Here is a 21,510-nt window from a genome sequence, read left to right as displayed (position 1 = left end):
TCCCAGAGTCAGCACCCACAGAAGTAAAGATGACATGCTCTTTTTGAAATGCTGTAACACTCTCCCGCCACCTAGTGAACTTCTGTCAGCATGACAACTACAAAAACCTTACTATAAATTCAAAGCAGAAGGCATATTTTTTATTTATTTATTTATTTATTTATTTTTTTTTCTTTTCTTTTATTATTATTATTATTATACTTTAGGTTTTATGGTACATGTGCGCAATGTGCAGGTAAGTTACATATGTATACATGTGCCATGCTGGTGCGCTGCACCCACCAACTCGTCATCTAGCATTAGGTATATCTCCCAATGCTATCCCTCCCCACTCCCCCCACCCCACAACAGTCCCCGAAGTGTGATGTTCCCCTTCCTGTGTCCATGTGTTCTCATTGTTCAATTCCCACCTATGAGTGAGAATATGCGGTGTCTGGTTTTTTGTTCTTGCGATAGTTTACTGAGAATGATGATTTCCAATTTCATCCATGTTATTTTTTGTAGAGTAGATCTATTGGCAGGAGTAAGTCATCTCCTGAGTGTTACTAACAAGGTTATTCCCAGAAGAAAGGAGTGGGGAACAAACAGAGGGGAAAAGGGTAAAGAAAAAGAAGCATCAAAAAAAACGGAAGAGAAAAAAATGAAAAAAATCAGAAAAGAAAAAAACAGCTGCTCACATTCCAAAGTTTTCTTAATGATATTTTCGTACTACCAGTAATCTTAAACTGCATTTTCTTCTCCACTTTAAATCCTTTGGCTAATGTTTAAAACCTGATTTTCGGCCGGGTGCAGTGGCTCATGCCTGTAATCCCAGCACTTTGGGAGGCCGAGGTGGGCGGATCATGAGGTCAGGAGATCGAGACCATCCTGGCTAACACAGTGAAATCCCGTCTCTACTAAAAACACAAACAATCAGCCGGGCATGGTGGCAGACACCTGTAGTCCCAGCTGCTCGGGAGGCTGAGGCAGGAGAATGGCGTGAACCCGGGAGGCGGAGCTTGCAGTGAGCCGAGATAGCGCCACTGCACTCTAGCCTGGGTGACGAGCAAGACTGTCTCAAAAAAAAAATTATATACACTTTTCTGACCGAATGTGGTGGCTCATGCCTGTAATCCAAGCCACTTTGGGAGGCCGAGGTGGGCGGCTTGAGCCCAGGAGTTTGAGACCAGCCTGGGCAACATGGTGAAACCCTGTCTCTACAAAAAATACAAAAATGAGGTGGGCATGGTGGCTTGTGCCTGTAGTCTTAGCTACTCGGGAAGCTGAGGTGGGAAAGTCACTTGAACCCGGGAGACAGAGGTTGCAGTGAGCCGAGAATCATGCCACTGCACTCTAGCCTGGGTAACAGAGTGAGACTCTGTCTCAAAAAAAAAAAAAAAAAAAAAAAAAAAAAAAAAATATATATATATATATATATATATATATATATATATATATATATATATATATAATTTTCCTCTTCAGAAAAATCCAATATTCCAGAGTCAACGTGACAGCATAAGCTGTGTTGCTGGCAGTGTAACTATGGTCCTCCAATGAAGGCAGCACGCCTCAGTAAAATTTAAGCACAAAACTATGATGACCATTAACAACATACTCAGTTCCTGTCACAGGAAAAACAGTAAATTTATGGCAAGGAAAAAGAAAGGGCAATATGAAAGACCTATAACTCAGTGGCTGACTGGAACTGGAGGGTAGTACTGATAATGTAATTCTTGGGTAATAATTTGCTTGGATTTGTTTTATTGCCTCCCTCATATGCAAGCAATCAACTGATTTATTCAAATACATTACCAATCTATTTCGAAATATTTTTACCTTCTAGATCTAGAACTTCAACTGGATGTTTAGAGAGCTTTCTTAACTTTAACCTTGAGGTTTTAGCTACTGTGCTCTCTAGCAGAATTTAAGATTACATGCATTCCTTACCTGGGTGCCCAGCAACATCTTCCTTTTCTGCGGAGTAGAAAATATAATCCACAGTTATGGCACTTCGGGAATGACAGGTGGTCACTTCTGGAATTCCAGTGTCAGGAAAGTAATGTGAATAAACAGATGACAAGCTGAAATGGTGCTGTAAATTTGAAGATAATCTAAATAGAAAAGAAGAAGTGTTTAGAATCCAAGTTTTTTGTAACTTCAAGAATTCCTCCTATCTGAAGTTCTTTTTCATTTAATTTCTAGACTAAGACCAGACATTAGGACAAGCTTTATTTAAATAGACCATATCATAATTTAGTATTAATTTATTTATGCAGTGATATCTAAAACCCATCAATAAAGCCATTATAAATGTGGTTTTTAAAAAAAGCTCAATAATTAACATACTAATGTGTTTTTTCATTATTTATAACATGTGTGAATGCCTCCACTTACTAAAGAACATGTATTCTAAAACAACTTACAAGTTTTATTGTGTTTTTAAGAAAGAGAATCAAGGGGGTCTTCAGGAACACTATTTGGAACCCTCTAGACTTTTGATCACAGAGAGGCCATATTCTCTAATTTTTCTTGCTATGACATATGAGATAATTTTGTACTGCATCTTAAAACAGCTCTCTAATGGTTTATATTTGCCCCATGCACAAATATATGTGATGTTATGAGTAAAAGGTTTAAAGATTATTTTCTAGTGATACTTTATGAATCTTAAGGATCTTTTATGCCTTGAAGGCAAATAAAATTTAAAAAAACTTATCCAACAAACATTTACCAAACATCTTCTAAGTTCATGTGCTGAGAATACATAGATGAAGATACATACAATATGTCACGTGCTGAGAATACATAGATGAAGATGTTTCCCTTGCTTTTAAAGTGTTCATATGTCAGGAACAAAGGTAAATCCTTAAAAATGCCCTCTAAGTTTTATTAGCAACTTTTTATGTCTAAGGATTTATAATATTAAACATAAATGGGACCGGACGCGGTGGCTTACACCTGTAATCCCAGCACTTTGGGAAGCCAAGGCAGGAAGATTGCTTGAGCTCAGGAGCTCAAGACCAGCCTGGGCAACACAGAGAGACCTCATCTCTCCAAAAAAAAAAAAAAAAAAAAAAAATCAAGAAAATTAGCTATGCATGGAGGCACATGCCTGTGGTCTCAGCTACTTGGGAGACTAAGGTAGGAGAATTGCTTGAGCCTGGGTGGAGGCTGCAGTGAGCCAAGATCATGCCACTGCACTCTAGCCTGGATGAGAGTGAGATAGACTCTTAAATAAAAATAATAAATAAAAATAGGTCTTCTGCAAACTGTTATCTATCAATTTTTCAGTTTACAGATATAAGCTATGCATATAAACACTCTGTATTTACATGAAGATACAAAAAAGTATCTTTTTTTTTTTTTTGAGACAGAGTCTTGCTCTGTTACCCAGGCTGGAGTGCAGTGGCACGATCTCAGCTCACTGCAACCTCCACCTCCCAGGTTCACACCATTCTCCTGCCTCAGCCTCCCGAGTAGCTGGGACTACAGGTGCCCACCACTATACCTAGCTAATTTTTTTTTGTATTTTTAGTAGAGACGCGGTTTCACCATGTTAGCCAGGATGGTCTCTATCTCCTGACCTCATGATCCGCCCGCCTCAGCCTCTCAAAGGGCTGGGATTACAGGCGTGAGCCACCGCGCCCGGCCTCTTTTTTTCTTTTAATTTTTAGACACCAAGGGCAAGTAAGGTATCTGTTTTATTTTTTAAAATTATTATTATTATTTTGAGATGGAGTCTTGCTTTGTCGCCCAGGCTGGACTGCAATGAGGCGATCTCGGCTCACTGCAACCTCGGCCCCCCCAGGTTCAAGCAATACTCTGCCTCAGCCTCCCTGGGATTACAGGTGCCTGCCACCACGCCCAGCTAATTTTTTGTATTTTTAGTAGAGATGGGGTTTCACCATCTTGGCCAGACTGCTCTTGAACTCCTGACCTCGTGATCCACCCACCTCAGCCTCCCAAAGTGCTGGGATTACAGGCACGAGCCACCACGCCCGGCCAGAATGTTTTAATTTTTTTTTTTTTTTTTAATAGAGGCAGGGTCTCACTGTGTTGCCCAGGCTGGTTTCAAACTCCTGGGCTCAAGCAATCCTCCCGCCCTGGCCTCCCAAAGTGCTGAGATTACAGGCGTGAGCCAACACGCCCAGCCAATATCTTTTTTATATCCTATATTGTTATAAAAAGATTTAAGAATTACTCAAAACAAAGTACTTGTTAGATTAGCCTCCTTATTAATCTTATTCAAAGAAGTTTTTACTATATTGAAAGGTTTAATCATGAATTTTTAAATATTTTTAAAAAATTTTTAAAAATTGCTTCCATTCTTACTAGTTCTTATTTATGTAGTAATATTTTCTCAAAACAAGGTATACAAAATAAAGATTGAGAACCAGACAAAATAAATGAGAATTGGTCCCTAAATTTAAATGTTAAAACAAAAAACTATAAAACAGCCACAATATAAAACAATCAAGATATTTCAAGAATCTCCCTGAGACAAGATTTAAGTTTCTGTCCTGTTTTATTAACATGTATCAATTTCTCAACCATAGCCCCAAATATTCCTATTTCTTTAATGAAGAATCCCAGCATCTTCACTCCTCTGACAATCTTCTCCTACAGTTCAAGAGATAAATTAAAATGATCATATTTTCAACTGGCATATTCATTTTTGGATCAATTCTCTTATAGATGGTTTTGAGATTTAGTAAATCAAAGACAACTAAAGATCCTCCTGAGATCTGAAAGACATTTTTATGTGATCTTGACCTTTGTTTAAGTATGTGAATTTCAAAGAGTATTTGAGCTGGTCCAGGTCCACAGAAAAGCTGTTTCCCTTCCTAACACTACCTAGGCACTTAACTATGTTTCAAACATTATGCTTTATATGCTTTGTCTCATCTAATCCTCACAACAATCCAAACTATAGACAAAGAAACTGAACCTCAGAGATGTTAAGTTTCTTGCTCAAAATCATTTGGCTAAAACACAGCAGAGTCAGGACTGGAACTCAGGCCTGTCTGACTTAAGGGCCAGCACTCTTCACCAGCACGGAATATTATCACCTTCATTCTTTTATCCAAGTGATTTTTGAGAAATGGGTTTTTTATTCAACTAAAGTAAGCAAATGTCTCCTTTTGCTTTCCAGAACTCACTTTTCAGCTGTCACTAGGACCTCTGTTTGCTTCAGCTGTGTTTGTGTCAGATCACTGTCTGTAAGAATACAGGAAAATATATTAATGTTATTGTTCTAGTTTGCCTTAATACCATCATCTTACTCTAGAAACAATATTTAAGACTTATCTAGGTTAGAAAGATGCCTAGTTACATAATTCATTCTGGAATCTATATATTTCGATGGCCTCCAGAATTAGGAAAAATAGAAAAATGCAAACAATTCCAAAGCAACATGCAAGTAAATCATGCACAGATAATTCTGGAAGTTCAACTTTAAAAAGGTAAATTTAGAGGTCTTAAGAAAAAGAATGAATAACAATATATTTATATATATGAATATTCATCCCTGAGATTTTTTCTTTTTAAAAACTTAGTTTTATGTCTTCAAAGGGAACATGATTACCCAGCAGACTGCCAAAATGTATTACAAACACTTACCTGTCTTTTCTACTTTTGGTACCTGCTGTACCTCATACACACAGTTCTGTGAGATACCTAGGTTTGGGGGCCAAATTGGAATAGATAAAATTCTTTGTCCCCGTGAAGACTGTTCCTGGCCAGATACCTAAACAAAATTTCAACAGGTATCTTAAGTGAAAAGATTTTAAATAGTTTATGAATTGAAAAGTTTATGTCTTAAATAAAAGGTAATCCAAAAGTGGTAAATTATTACCCTTTATTCATTATATTAAGTGATTCTTTGGACTTATAAAATCTTCTTTTCTTCAAATACGATTCAGAAAGCACTTATCATTTACATAAAAATGACAATCTTTTTCCCATACATGTTTTTCTTTAATTTGGACATACAAATGATCTATCGCTTTGAACTAACACTACTCATTTTTTACTATGTGCAGTATAGTTCCTATTGTATCAAACACAGGCATGCTCAGAGATACTGCGGGTTTGGTTCCAGGCCACCACAATAAAGTGAGTATCTCAATAAAGCAAGTCACATAATTTTTTCAGTTTCCCAGTGCATATAAGTTGTGTTTATACTATACTGTAGTTTACTAAGTGTGCAATAGCATTATGCCTAAGAAAATACATACCTTAATTTAAAAATACTTCATTGTTAAAATATCCTAACAATCATCTGAGCCTTCAGTGAGTCATCATCTTTTTACGGGTGGAGGGTCTTGCCTAGATATTAATGGCTGCTGGCTGATCAGGGTGATGGTTGCTTAAGGTGGGGGTTGGCTGTGGCAATTTCTTAAAATAAGACAATGAAATTTGCTGCAGCCATTGATGCTTCCTTTCATAAAAGATTTTTCTGTAGCATGTGATGCTATTTGACAGCACCTAATCCACGGAACTTTTTTTCAAAATTGGAAACCTTGCCAATGTTTTATCAATTAAATTTATGTAACATTTAAAATCCTTTGTTGTAATTTCAGCAATGTTCACAGCATCTTCACCAAGAATAGACTGTATCTCAAGAAAATACTCTACTCATCTATAAGAAGCAACTCATCTATTTAAGTTTTATCATGAGATTGAAACAATTCAGTTAATTCTTCAGGCTCCATTTCTAATTCTAGTTCTCTTGCTATTTCCACCACATCTACAGTTACTTGAACTGTAGTCTTGAACCCCTCAAAGTCATCCATGAGGGCTGGAATCAGCTTCTACCAAACTCTTTTTAATGGTGATATTTTGACCTCCTCCCATGAATCACAAATGTTCTGAATAGCATTTAGGATGCTGAATCCTTTCCAGGTTTGAAATTTACTTTCCCCAGATCCATCAGAGAAATCACTTCTATGGCAGCTATAGCCTATGAAATGTATTTCTTTTTTTTTTTTTTTCTTTTTTTTCTTTGAATTTTTATTTTAGGTTCAGGGGTACATATGCAGGTGTGTTATTTAGGTAAACACGTGTCATGGGGGTTTGTTGTACAGATTATTTCATTACTCAGGTACTAAGCCTAGTACCCAAGAGTTATTTTTTCTGATTCTCTCCCTCCATCTACCCTCCACCCTCAAGTAATCTTCAGTGTCTGTTGTTCCCTTCTTTGTGTCCATGTGTTCTCATCATTTAGCTCCCACTTATAAGTGAGAACATGTGGTATTTGGTTTTCTATTTCTGTGCTACTTCGCTTAGGATGATGGCCTCCTGTTCCATCCATGTTCCTGCAAAGGACATGATCTCATTCTTTTTTAGGGCTGCATAGTATTCCATGGTGTATATGTACCATATTTTGTTTTTTTTTGTTTTTTTTTTTTTTGGTTTTCTTTTATTTTATTTTTTTTCTTTTTATTATTATTATTATTATTATACTTTAGGCTCTATGGTACATGTGCGCAACGTGCAGGTAAGTTACATATGTATACATGTGCCATGCTGGTGCGCTAAATAAGGAGACCTGTAGGTACAAAATTACTCCTTGATTCCATAGGCTGCAGAATGGATGCCGTGTTAGCAGGGATGAAACAACATTCATTTCCTTGTACATCTTCATCAGAGCTCTTGGGTGACCAGGTGCCTTGTGAACGAACAGTAATCTTTGGAAAGGAATCTGTTTTTCTGAGTAGTGGTCTCAGCAGTGTGCTTAAAATATTCTATGCCATAAACAGGTGCACTGTCATCCCCAAGCTTTGTTTTTCCACTGACAGAGCACAGGCAGAGTGGATTTCACATAATTTTTAAGTGCCCTAGGATTTTCAGAATGGTCAATGAATGCTGACTTTAACTTAAAGTAACAAGCTATATTAGCTCCTAACAAAACAATCAGCCTGTCCTTTGAAACCAGGCACTGACTTATTCTTTCTAGCTATGAAGTCCTAGATGGCATCTTCTTGCAACATAAAGTGGTTTCATCCACATTAAAAATTGTTGGCCAGGTGTGGTGGCTCACACCTGTAATCCCAACACTTTGAGGGGCTGAGGCAGGAGGATTGCTCAAGCTCAGGAGTTTGAGACCAGCCTGGGCAACATGGTGAAACCCCATCTCTATCAAAAAATATTAAAAAATTAGCCCGGTGTAGAGGCATGCACCTGTAATCCCAGCTACTTGGGAGGCTGAAGCAGAATCGCTTGAACCCAGGAGGTGGAGGTTGCAGTGAACCGAGATCGTGTCACTGCACTCCAGCCTGGGCAATAGCGCGAGACCCTGTCTTAAAAAAAAAAAAACAAAAAAAACTATTATTTAGTGCAGCCACCTTCATCAATGATCTTAGCTAGATCTTCTGGATAACCTACTGCAGCTTCTACATCAGCAGCACTTGTTGCTTTACCTGCATTTTTATGTTATAGAGATGGCTTCATTCCTTAAACCTCACAAATTAACCTCTGTTAACTTCCAACTTCTCTTCTGCAGTTTCCTCATCTCTCTCAGCCTTCATAAAATTGAAGAGACTTAATGCCTTGCTCTGGATTAGGCTTTGACTCAAGGGAATCCTGTGGCTGGTTTGATCTTCTATCCAGACCATTCAAGCTTCTCCATATGAGCAATAAGGCTGTTTTTCTTTCTTATTATGCCTTCATACACTGGAGTAGCACTTCTAACTTCCTTCAAGAAGTGCTTCCTTCAAGAACTTTTCCTTGCATTCACAACTTTGCTGTTTGGTGCAAGAGGCCTAGCCTTTGGCCTCTCTCAGCTTTCAAAATGCCTTCCTTGCTAAGCTTAATCATTTCTAGCTTTTGATTCAAAGTGAGACACGTGAGTCTTCCTTTTACTTGAACACTTAGAGAGCGCTGCAGGGCTATTACTTGGCCTAGTTTCAATATGGTTGTGCTTCAGGGAATATCGAGGCCCAAGTAGGGGGAGAGAGATGATTAGTGGGGCAGTCAGAACACATTTATCGATTAAGTTCATCATTTTATATGGGTACAGTTCATAACACCCCAAAACCATTACAATAGTAATATCAAAGATCACTAATCTTGGATCAACATAATAGATGTAATAATAATGAAAATGTTTGAGTAATGCAGGAGTTTCCAAAATGTGACAGAGACAGGAACTGAGCACATGCTGTTGGAAAAATGGCAATGATAGAGCTGCTTAAGGTAGAGTTGCTACGAAACTTCAATTTTGTAAAATGCAGTATGTTTGAAGCTTGATAAAGCAAAGCACAATAAAATAAGGTATACCTATACTAAGAGAGATTAACTCTTATAAAATTGTAAACTATTGGCTGGGCACAGTGGCTCACTCCTATAATCCCAGCACTTTGGGAGGCTGAGGTGAACCTTCAGATCACCTAAGGTTGGGAGTTAGAGACCATCCTGGCTAACACTGTGAAACCCTGTCTCTACTAAAAATACAAAAAATTAGCCGGGCGTGGTGGTGCACGCCTGTAGTCCCAGCTACTCGGGAGGCTGAAGCAGGAGAATTGCTTGAACCTGGGAGACGGACGTTGCAGTGAGCCGAGATCCCACCATTGCACTCCAGCCTGGTGAAAGAGCAAGATTCCATCCATCTCAAAAAAAATAAAATAAATAAATAAATAATTTTAAACTATTAATCAAAACTCCAGTGTTGGAGAGCTTATTTTGGTAAATATACTGAAGATCAAATGATCTAAAGTAAGGAGAGGACAGCACAATAAAAATAATCACATGAGATAAATTGTGCTAAGCTAAAGAAAATATTTATTATTATACAACGGAAACTTATATAATAAATGTTAAATTACCATTTTGCCCATAACCAGCATTCAAAATTCTATCCTGCCACCTTGTGTTACTTATCTGTGAAGTATCCATGTCTGTCAATACTTTTTTTTTTTTTTTTTGCTGCCTGTTAATTCCTCCAAGCAGTATGTTGCCACAGATAGATGAAAAATATATAAATCAACCAAGTGAAAATAATTACTTACTAGAGGAAGCTGGGCACAGTGGCTCATGCCTGTAATCCCAGCACTTTGGGAGGCCGAAGCGGGTGGATCACGAATTAAGGAGTTCGAGACCAGCCTGGTCAACAAGCTGAAACCCTGTCTCTACTAAAAATACAAAAATTAGCCAGGTGTGGTGGCACACACCTGTAACCCCAGCTACTCGGCAGGCTGAGGCAGGAGAATCACTTGAACTCGGGAGGCAGAGCTTGCAGTGAGCTGAGATCATGACACTGCACTCCAGCCTAGGCGACAGAGTGAGACTCCGTCTCAAAAAAAAAAAAAAAAAAAAAAAAAGAAGTCATGGAAAATCATAGTTTGATAAAGTGAGGGTACTGGATCATCCAAGGTTTTCAAACAGCCATGTAATGACTATCTTCACATTATCATGAGCAGAGCAACTATGTCCACTCCCTAATAACAATGAAGAAAGCACTTACCTTTCCTATGGGAAGTCCTTCATAATTCAATTTTCCTTCCTTTATGAAACTATATAATGGAGAACCAGGAACAGAATTAAAGTCACCACACATAACAATAGGGCAGAAGCTGCCATCTTTCTGGTGGGCAACACTGGAAATCTCTGCCAGTAGCATTGCCAATTGCGTCAGCTTAATATCACCTCGTCTTGGATTATACAACAGATGCGTATTTGCTACGCAGATCGCAGGAGAGGCAGCACATGGAATTTTGGGCTGCAAGAGTAAAACTAATCCAACATTGTCTCTGTCCAACAGAGAAATACCAGGGCGGAAGAACTCCACTGGGTTCACTGACAAGAGTGAAAATTTGGAATGTTTGAAGCAAATAGCACAGCCATCAGGTTTCCTTCCTGTCCGCATCTTATATTCACAGTGATAACCTACAAGAAACAAATGAATTTAAAACAAATGACTGCTTTTATATATTTGTCAAAACACAGCTCACCTGATACTTCTGAACAATGTGTCTTCTGCAAAACATTAGTAATGTAGGATGTCAATAAACATTGGAATAAAAAACGTTTGACACTGGGTCTAACAGGCCTCTTTATGCGCAGACTTCAGCCCTTGATATGCTAATGTGTACTATCAGTCTCCCATTGCCATCCTAGTAAAACTCAGTCATGGCAGTAACAGTAAAGCCTTATAATAATCTATTCTCTCACTCTCTCCACCCTATATTCCTGATCTTTTTGCCTGTAACTCCTTCCCCCTCACTTCATTCCAATCTCACTGGCCTCCTCACTTGCCTTAACACACTCCAACCTCAGGGCCTTTCCTTTGCTATTTCTGCTGCCTAGAATGTTCTAGGCATGGCTTATTCCTTCACCTCCTTCAAATATTTGTTCAAATGTTACCTTGTCTGATCATTTTAAAACTGAAACCTCTCCCATTCCACTTTCCTGCTTTTCTCCAGAAAACCATCATTACTTAATATGCTATTTACTTATTTATTTGGTTAGCCTTTCTCCACCAGAAGGCACACTCCACACGAGGGAGAAATTTTTTTAATCTTTTTAGCCCAACGCTATATCCTCATTCCCTAGAACAGTGCATGGTATATAGTAGGCACTCAAAAAAATATTGCTAATGAAGGCCGGGCATGGGGACTCACGCCTATAATCCCAGCACTTTGGGAGGCCAAGGTGGGTGGATCACGAGGTCAGGAGATCGAGGCCATTTTGGCTAACATCGTGAAACCCCGTCTCTACTAAAAAAATACAAAAAATTAGCTGGGCATGGTGGCGGATGACTGTAGTCCCAGCTACTCAGGAGCCTGAGGCAGGAGAATGGCGTGAACCTGGGAGGTGGAGCTTGCAGTGAGCCGAGATTGTGCCACTACACTCCAGCCTGAGCAACAGAGAGAGATTCTGTCTCAAAAAAAAAACAAAAAAAAAACTGCTGAATGAATAAATGCAAAGTAGGCACACTTCTCAAGTATATGGGACCACAGATAACTTGTTTCTAGAAGTGTTTATTTATCAAATAGGTTTTTGGCATCTATCCATTAGGTAGACACTGGCAGGCACTGGTATTATAATGATGAACGAGACAAAATGGTCTCCTGGAGCTCAGAATCTTATAGGTCTAGAGGTGGAGAGAACAACTCCTAGGAAAGGGAGCTACTAAGATATTCTTACACATCTTTCTGTTTGAATTAAAATTATACACCAACACAGAAGTTTCCAGTGAGTACCTCAATCTTTTCCTCTTTGAAATTAAGTTTTTAAAATTAAGATTTTTAGCCAAAATATGCCACACATCTTTGTTAGCAAGTTATATTTTAATGACACATGAATTTTCCTCTTTGAAATTAAGTTTTTAAAATTAAGATTTTTAGCCAAAATATGCCACACATCTTTGTTAGCAAGTTATATTTTAATGACACATGAATTTTCAAAAGTAAATTTGGCTAAAATTTACATTGCCTTGTCTCTACAAAAAAAATTAAATAATTAGCCGGGCACAGTGGCACACATCTCTAGTCCCAGCTACTCAGGAAGCTGAGATGAGAGGATTACTTCAGCCCAGTAGGTTGAGGCTGTAGTGAGCCATGACTGTGCCACTGCACTCCAGTTGGGCGACAGAGTGAGACCCTGCCTCAGAAAAGAAAAAAAAAAAAAAAGAGTTGCATTGTACCCAGTGATTCCAAACTTGGCCTGATTTCTGCTCCATAATGATCTTCTTGAACTTCTTGCAAACAAAGTACCTTGGAAGAAAAATATAGCTTGAATTAGAACACAGAGATGCAATCATGAATTTCCTGGTGCTTTTATCTTAAAATATCTAAAAGCAGCTTCTAAAATTCCACACCTGATAAGAACTGAAATAAAAGACTTACCCGTTTTTCTTGTTACAGATCTACCAAATTAATGTTTCCAAATTTTGATCAATCTCAAAACTCTGGCCCTCAACCACATGGAGCTCCCTTAGTACTCAAAATTATTATTTCCAAAAGGAAATATTCTTAGCTTACATGTCAGGATACTTTTCCGGGTTTTACATGTTCATTGGTACTATCTTTCAGGTCTTAAGAGGCTGATTTCTTTGAATGCTATCGGGTAGGTGACATTTTTGCATGAATTACTGAAATTTCAAATCAAAGTTAATATTTACTGAATACTTAATATGTTGCCAGTTTCTGTCTCAAAACTGACCCATACTTAAAAACTTTTTGGACCCTCTTTGAAAAGTTAGATGATTATTCCTACCAGCTACCACTAACAAATGCCTCTCTGAAAGTTATACCTTATTAAGACTTATTCCATCATTATTCTTAAACATATTCCTTTCTTACCCCACAAATAAAATGGATAAAACCACTTAGTTCATAAATGCACAAATGAAACATTTAACCGAACTTTTTCTTTCTTTTTTTTTTTTTGAGGCAGAGTTTCGCTCTTGTTGCCCAGGCTGGATTGCAATGGTGCAATCTCAGCTCACTGCAACATCGACCTCCTGGGTTCAAGTGATTCTCCTGCCTCAGCCTCCTGAGTAGCTGGGATTACAGGCATGTGCCACCACGCCCGGCTAATTTTGTATTTTTTAGTAGAGATGGGGTTTCTCCGTGTTGGTTAGGCTGGTCTCGAACTACCGACCTCAGGTGATCCACCTGCCTCAGCCTCCCAAAGTGCTGGGATTACAAGCAAGAGCCACTGTGACCGGCCCCAACTTTTTCTTATGTGAAGAATTTCAATAATATTTTGCACTTACGTCTGCATCAAAATGTTTAATTTCTTTCAGAATATTGGGAAACCTAAAACTCCAGTGTAATACTGGCCGCCGGCAATGTCTATAAAGGTGAGAGTTATCTTCCAGTAAATCTTGTGAAAGTATATTATAGGACATCACTGAAAAGTCAAACTTGTTCTCACTGTCTTCACACTTGGGATCAACATTTTTGTCTCCTAGGATCTTCGTTTTTTCTTTATCATGGCTACATATATATTCCCAATTCCGCTTTATCACGCCTGTTAAAATATATTGCACAAATATAAGGAATTAATCAAAAGCAGACCATACAGTTTCCCACATATATGTATTTTTCAGCCTCTTAAAAATTCCCATAAGCAATGAATAGAATGTTTTTCCCTAGGAAGTGGCAATATAGCACTGAATAATTAGAACTGTTATCAAATTGGTTACAAATGCGGTAACACAATATACTGACTGACCAACAGGTTTAAAACAGGTTTAAAAGAATCTTGCAAGTCATTCTGGAGGCTGAGAGCATGTGCTAACAAAGCTAAGACTATACAGAGGTTGTGGTTTCTCACTTCTCTACAGTTAAGAAGTGGCTCTGCCACAGATGTGATTGGCAGTTTTATAACCATAACAACATATTTGTATGTCAAAGTTGGCTTTTCAATAAGATGATTTTACATTGTATTTTATTCCCTATTAATGAGATAAGATCATCAAATGATTAACTAAGTTCCAGAAGCAACCTTTAGTTCAGAATTCTAGTTTATACATGAAAGAAGTGTATATAATGGCAATATATGGAAGAAGTTTTAGTGTTTAAAACACTAAAGTGGAACATGCAAACAAAATAACAAAAAAAATCTTTTAAATGTACAACAAAGAAAAAGTTAAATATGACATAGCTACAGAATGCTAGTAAATGATGGCTAACCAACAAACCTAGCATGCAACAACCACGAGTGTGTCATAGTTCATATTCTGCAAACACATCATGCATTCTGCAAAAGTGATGAAAAGAGAATTAAAAAAATGAGACTTTGCAATCATAGGCAGTCCCTGACTTAGAAATAACCGTGTGTGTGATGTGTGTGTGTGTATTCACCTTTGACCTTGTCTCCTACATCCCATCATTAAAGAGCATGCTCTTACTGCCATGGAAACCATGAAGAGAAACACGGAATTTTTTGAGAATTTATGAGCTCAAAAGAAAGAGAAAACAAAAAATGGGAAGAACATGGGAAAACAGATTTGGAAATGGACTTCTAAGTATGATTAAATTATATAAAAAATTTCAGCCCCTAGAATATCTCCCTCTACCCTGCAAAGGTTTTCACTTCACTGGAATACAATGCCTGGAATTCCACCAATCAAAAATTAAATTGAAGTTAAAATATCCTATACACTTATACAGAGGGTGAAATAAAGACTAAAAGGAAACACATCAGTATTTTTAAGAGTAGTTATCTCTGAGTGTTAGGACTGTGAAATATTTTTGCAAATCTTCTGCACAATACATTTACAATCAAAATATCAATATGCTATTTAAAAATGCCAATGAAGTAACCATTTTAAAGTATGATTAGGCCAGGCAAAGTGCCTCATGTCTGTAATCCCAGCACTTTGGGAGGCTGAGGCGGGTGGATCACCTGAGGTCAGGAGTTCAAGACCAGCCTGGCCAACATGGTGAAACCCTGTCTCTACTAAAAATACAAAAATTAGTCGGGCGTGGTGGCATGCGCCTGTAATCCCAGCTACTCAGGAGGCTGAAGCCAGAGAATCGCTGTAACCCGGGAAGCAGAGGTTGCAGTGAGCTGAGATCACGCCATTGCACTCCAGCCTGGGCAACAAGAGTGCGACTCCATCTCAAAAAAAAAAAAAAAAAAAAAAAAAAAAGATGGAAAGAAACAAAACCAAACTAAACAAAAGTCTTCAACTATGAAGAATTTTGCCTAGAGCCTATCCTATGCCCAGGAAAGGAAACTGTCCTCTTCCCTATCATTCACTGAAGATAGGAATCCTACCCCCAATGGCTCAGAACTAAGGCTAATTGTACTGGCTCTGCAGAACCATTCAGATTTATAACAAAATTTCTATAGGGAAAACAGAACTGATTGGCCGGACGTGGTGGCTCACACCTGTAATCCCAGCACTTTGGGAGGCCAAGGCGGGTGGATCACAAGGTCAGGAGATCAAGATCATCCTGGCTAACACCGTGAAACCCCGTCTCTACTAAAAAATACAAACATTTAGCTGGGTGTGGTGGCGGGCACCTGCAGTCCCAGCTACTCGGGAGGCTAAGACAGGAGAATGGCATGAACTTGGGAGGCGGAGCTTGCAGTAAGCTGAGATTGCGCCACTGCACTCTAGCCTAGGCAACAGGGCGAGCCTTCATCTCAAAGAAAAAAAAAAAAAACAAAAGAACTGATCATGTGTAGAACACAATTCATTCATAAACTGGAGACTGTCTATGATGGTTTCAGCCAAATCAAAGTCTTCTTATGTATACAAGATGGAAAGGGTTCTAGTCATGCAAACAACATACAAGCTATAATCACAGATGGAGCACTACCCTGGTTTCACTGCCATATTAAAATATGAAAGTTAAGGTCTAAAAACCTTATTCATATTTCCTTAGAAAACATGTACATGTAATGGCATATAAATGCATTAAGATTTTTATTGTCCTGGTCATTAAAGTTTGTAACCAACTCTTTTTGCAATTCCATTTTTTAAACAACCAGGACCATTAGTTTATCTGGTTAATACAGTGGATTTCAAACTTCTACAGCTTGTAGAACCCTTCTGCGTTACTTTTCATGTCATGGAACACCAATCCCTGGCATGCTGGGACTGGGGCTGGGATGATGGGGTGAACACATATTTTATACTGACCATATTTGCTTTTAATAAACTTACAGAAATGTGTTCAAATGTGAGGGTTCCATGGAAGACAATTTGAAAACCACTGATAAGAGTGGATAGTCTCTGGCCTTCATATGCTTCACAACATAAATTCACACTACAAAAGCTTATATACCTTCCATATCAGGAGGAACAAGGTGATCACAGCAGAGAAGACAGATGAATCAAAGAAAGTAAGCAATAGGCCTGATCAGGTTTTTAGGGTGCCTAATTACAAAGTCATAATTGTATCACACAAATCCTTCAAATACCACTTTAAAGTGATAGGCAAGTTAGCAATGCTGTTTTCTTGATTGAAAAGTATTAGTGAAATATCGGAAGTCACAAATATGGCTTAACGAAGAGCATTTTCCTTATTCACAACACCTAGGAAGAATGGACATATAGAAAGTCAGGTTGTAATCAAGCTTTATCAGTAGGTAAATGTAATTCCCCATCCATTAAGGGAAAACAATACCATAATTTTCTGAGTACCTACTATGAAGCCAACAGTGTGTTAGGCACTTTGACATACAGTATCTCATTTCATTCAACAGACTTTCAAGTAGGCATTATTTTACACGAAAAAATCAAGGAGCAAAGAGGTTAAGTAAGCTGTCCAAGTTCATATAATTAGTGGTGGGGCAGAAAAGAAAGCAGGGAGTGGTTCCTAAATCAATGCTTATGTAGCTATGCCACAGCTCCATCTGAAAGCATCCCAGATTTCTAAGAGGCTAAACAAAAGAGGAGTGTGCTGAACAAAAGAGGAGTGTGCTGACCTGATGAACAAATTTTTATGAATGAAAAGCAATCTGGTATCATCATACTGCCCTATATTTATAGATCTTAGGATTGTTCTTAGAAACCTAATTTTAATGCCTCTAAATACACCTTTCATTCATTCAAATATTTCTTGTTTATATCCCTATGCTGTGGTTAAGTACTACACACAAACAGATTTTCACTTTTGGATAGTTAAGAATTTCTATAAGTGTTTGTTTTTTTCTGACTAGGTTCTTTGTAACTGTGTAGCAATAAGTTACACATTTATTTGAATATTAGCTTAGGAAAGTTCATTGGGACCCAGCTGAAGCCTGTAGACTACTTTCTGATAACAAAACCAGAGGGAACCTGAAGAGCACTAATTCTAGCTTTGATTTCCAGATGAGACTCACCTTGAATGCCTTCCTTTGACAAACTTACATGTCAGCTCCCTAAACATTAACACCCACACATCCTTCTCTCAAGTATCTTCAGAGGAATTATCTTCACTGAAAATTATGGTTCAATAAGAAAGACAATTCCAAATTCTACCTAGACACCTCACTTATACTTTCAGGAGATGGGGTTGTGGTGGGGGCAAGACTGGAAGCACAGAGGGAGTCTAGTGAATTGTTCAGAGTAGAAAGAATATGAAAAAATAGAAGTAAATTAACACATTTTAAAAAACTGTTTCTCAAAGTGGAATAAGATGTGGTTCCCTTTCTAAAAGATAATACTTCTGGAAAACTCTCAAGATTTTATCTATGGACCCTAGTTTGAGATATATAGATGTAATAAACGAAAATCTTATCCTATAAGACCATGTCTTTCATTTGATTGCTTCTATTTATGAGTCCTTTCGTTTTACATAAAAATGTTAGCTTAAAAATGAAAACACTAAAATTTTTTTAGATCTCTAGACTTCTAAGCATATAGCCATCAATTTCTAAGAAGTCTAAGGGCCTTTGTTTCAAAAACATTGGATTTAAAAATTATCCTTAAATAAAACTTACTTTTGTAATCTATTTCTCCTTTCTTTGCCAATCTTATTCTATCTGTAGACTCATTTCTATTTTTATAGTCAGAAATACACAATTAGTTGAAGATAAAAATAAAGACTTCATTTAAGGAAGAATCATTCTTTTCTAACATAAAACTACTGGCTAAAAATCAACACCAAACAACTCTAAAACCTTAGGAGGTTTAAAGGATTAGATATGAAAGTTTCAATTTAGTCTATCACTTGTATCTATTTCTACACCAAGATAAATGTCACCTTTACCTTGGTGTTTTCTTCGTTTTGATGAAGGCTCATCTCCCTCAGCGTTCATGACGTAACTAGAGAGATGAATCAAAGATGTCTGGCTCAGGTTGTCAGGTTTCCAGTTACAGTACTGGAACTGAGTTCTAGACTCAAACAAACAGGGTGGTCTCCAATTTAGTGAAAAATGCCTACTACTGAAGTATGGGTAAGGAGCTCGAGAGTAATGTCCAGGCCACCTCATACAACTAGAAATATGTCTGTTCCAGCAACACCTTTGCAGATTCTCCCACGGTGTAGTCCAGTCTCTGCCCAGACTCCTCGAGTGATGGGGAAACATGGGGTATCTAAAAGAAATAAATACACTCCTTGAGGCACCACTTTTTGTTCAGCTATAGTTTACAAAATCTAAGCCTGTTTCCTCAAGGGAAGATAATGTCTAATATTTAAAATCTGGCTTCTAAATCTGTGAAGGATGAAGGGGAAAGCACCCATGATTTACCTATTAGCATCAATATCTCAATACTCTCGTCCTAAAAAACCATGAATGGTATTCTGAATACTTAACACAGAATGCCTCCCAGGCTCCCAAAATACCACATACCCCTCAAAACGTACATAGTTCAACTGAGAGATGAATCAACTATCAAAATGATATTCACAGTAGCTTTCAAGCACCTACGAAACTCAATGAGAAAATAAAATACACAACAAATATTATACTGAAATCGAATAAGGAACTCATATCACACTACAATTAAAGTAAATCTCTCCTCCCACTTGGAGTAATAAGTTTCTGAACAGTTTTTTATACCAAAGGCAGATTTTTCCAAACACTTGTATAGCTAGGAAAACAAAACCCTATCTACAACTTCATAAATTCACAAAACTACTTCTCTTACTAATCAACGGGTGGATAATTTATTTCTCCACTCTTTTTTAAGCATGATTCCCCTTGGGGGAAATGAAAGAGGATGGGGATTATGTACTAAGAATGCACCAACACTCCAAACCAACAGCTTCAATTTAACCCATCATCCAAAACATCTCCAAAGTGGCGCTAACATTTTTAATAGATATGTTGCTCTTAGGCTCTCAAGAAACACTTCAGCTTAATAAAGCACCATGTTCCTCTCACTATACTACTTTGGCAAAATGTTAAGATTCAGAGAAGGACTTTTATCCTTTCCTCCAAAATTCTTAACAGCTACATTTCTACCACAGTATCAATAATGTGCGCTCCCATCCCTAAGGGAATTTTGTTTAAGTTGCATTTACTGTTATTTAACTTTATACGCTATTCTCGTTTTAACGAATTTATTTAACGTTAATAATAAATTCTTATTTAACGAATAAATTCTTATTTAAATAATAAATTCTTATTTAACGAATAAGAATTTATTATATATAATAAATTTTTATTATATATTTTTACAGTTTAAGTATTCGCTAGTTGTTCTCTAAAATCTACTTAATTGTAAATCTTTAAAGGCATAACATGGGCATTCTACACTGCTTTGTGATAACTCTGAAAGCCATAGGAATTTGGGCACTTGGTCCACGCATTTTCTATCCTAATAAGCCACTGTATTGAAATATAATACTTGTACTACAAAAGCTATTCTCTATATTTGCAGTTATTTATTCAGACTTTTTTTTTCTCTTAAGATGTTAAGCTCCTTCAGGGCCAGAACCGTCTTATTCATTTTAATTCCGTTATCTTCACAAGTGCCTAGCACAGTGCCTGGCAAACAGCTGGTACTCAGGAAACATTGTTGAACTGAATTACCATCAAGTCCCAGGCCTATGGGAGTTACAACCAAATCCCCATCACTTATGTAATAATACATGCTGTGTTTCCCAAGCGTAGTGGGTGGTACACGAGTCGGTTTCATAGGGTACACAGTTAAATTACTTGATTGTAATATCTAAATACTTATGTTGGTTTATTAGGAAAAAACATAATCGCACATCAAATCCAAGACTCTGCAGACACTGCTTAGGGTGAAGCTAATGTGGGCAGCACCTACTGAAGTGCTTTTTTTAAAAAACTGAGTCAATTTAAAGAAAAATATCCAGTAAATAATACACGTGAAACAAGAACTTGGCCATAACAGTAACGGATGACATACAAGTGACTAAAGTTTGAAAGACACTAACACATCAGCAAAAATCAAGCCCCTCCTGGGCGTGTGCCACACACGCGCCTCCAAGGGATCAGGCCCGCCTAGACCTACTGCGGAGAGGCGGCCTCCCCGCCGACGCTCGGTTCCCGGGACAGTGCTGCGGAGTGTGTGGAGCAGGCCAGCGCTGGTCTGGAGGCTGGGTTGGGGGAAGCAGGCCAGGGATCCAAAGCCACTGGCACAAGCCTGGCCGGCGGCCCATGAACTCCGCGCCAAGACCCCAGACCTCGTTGGCCCAGCGTCCCGCCGGCTGCGCGGCGGGTTTACCTATCCCACTTGGTCTCTGGAGGCTCGTCCCGGATGCACCATCGCCCAGACCCTCTTCCTCTTCCTTCCTCCCCTAGCCCGCCCCGCCCCTCCCCGGGTTAGTCCCGGACGCCCGCCCGCGCCCTCAGGCCGCCCGCCCCTCTCTCCTCCCTCCAAGTATCCAGCCCTACTGACCGGCCTCTTCCCACCACGCAGTGGCCGTAGCCCTTCCTCACACAGCGCCAGGCTTCCATCTTCGCCCTCCGCGTGCGTCCAGTTCCCAAGCCCCGGGTTCCACCTCAATCTCTATAACCGATGCGACGGCCTAAAGTACCTAGGGAACCCCATCACTCTAAGTACGGACTCCAGTCCCGGCTGCAAGGCATGCTGGGAGGTGCAGTCTTGCCGGCCGGCCTACACTCCATCTTGCGCAGTGAGAGTCCCTGAATGCCTTAACCCGGAATTCT

The 21,510-nt window shown here is 38.6% G+C and overlaps 1 protein-coding gene across 7 annotated transcripts in view; it reads right to left on the bottom strand.

The window, feature by feature from the left end:
• The window catches only part of ANGEL2 (angel homolog 2), a 24,923-nt gene extending 3,413 nt beyond the window's left edge, over positions 1 to 21,510 (bottom strand). The window contains exons 1-9 of one of the 7 annotated variants that reach the window (XM_063711831.1): positions 21,239 to 21,485; positions 18,636 to 18,961; positions 13,700 to 13,956; positions 12,626 to 12,695; positions 10,445 to 10,866; positions 5,602 to 5,728; positions 5,142 to 5,199; positions 1,930 to 2,093; positions 203 to 545 (exon numbers count right to left, since the gene is read on the bottom strand). In XM_063711831.1, coding sequence (XP_063567901.1) covers positions 529 to 545; positions 1,930 to 2,093; positions 5,142 to 5,199; positions 5,602 to 5,728; positions 10,445 to 10,866; positions 12,626 to 12,695; positions 13,700 to 13,956; positions 18,636 to 18,961; positions 21,239 to 21,297 — 1,500 coding nt within the window. In that variant the 5' untranslated portion in view covers positions 21,298 to 21,485 and the 3' untranslated portion in view covers positions 203 to 528. 7 annotated transcript variants of the gene reach the window in all.

Source organism: Pongo abelii, chromosome 1 (assembly GCF_028885655.2).
Source record: "Pongo abelii isolate AG06213 chromosome 1, NHGRI_mPonAbe1-v2.0_pri, whole genome shotgun sequence".
NCBI lineage: Eukaryota > Metazoa > Chordata > Mammalia > Primates > Hominidae > Pongo > Pongo abelii.
Note: the sequence above shows the minus strand (reverse complement) of the source record. Positions and strands in the feature narration are given on the sequence as shown.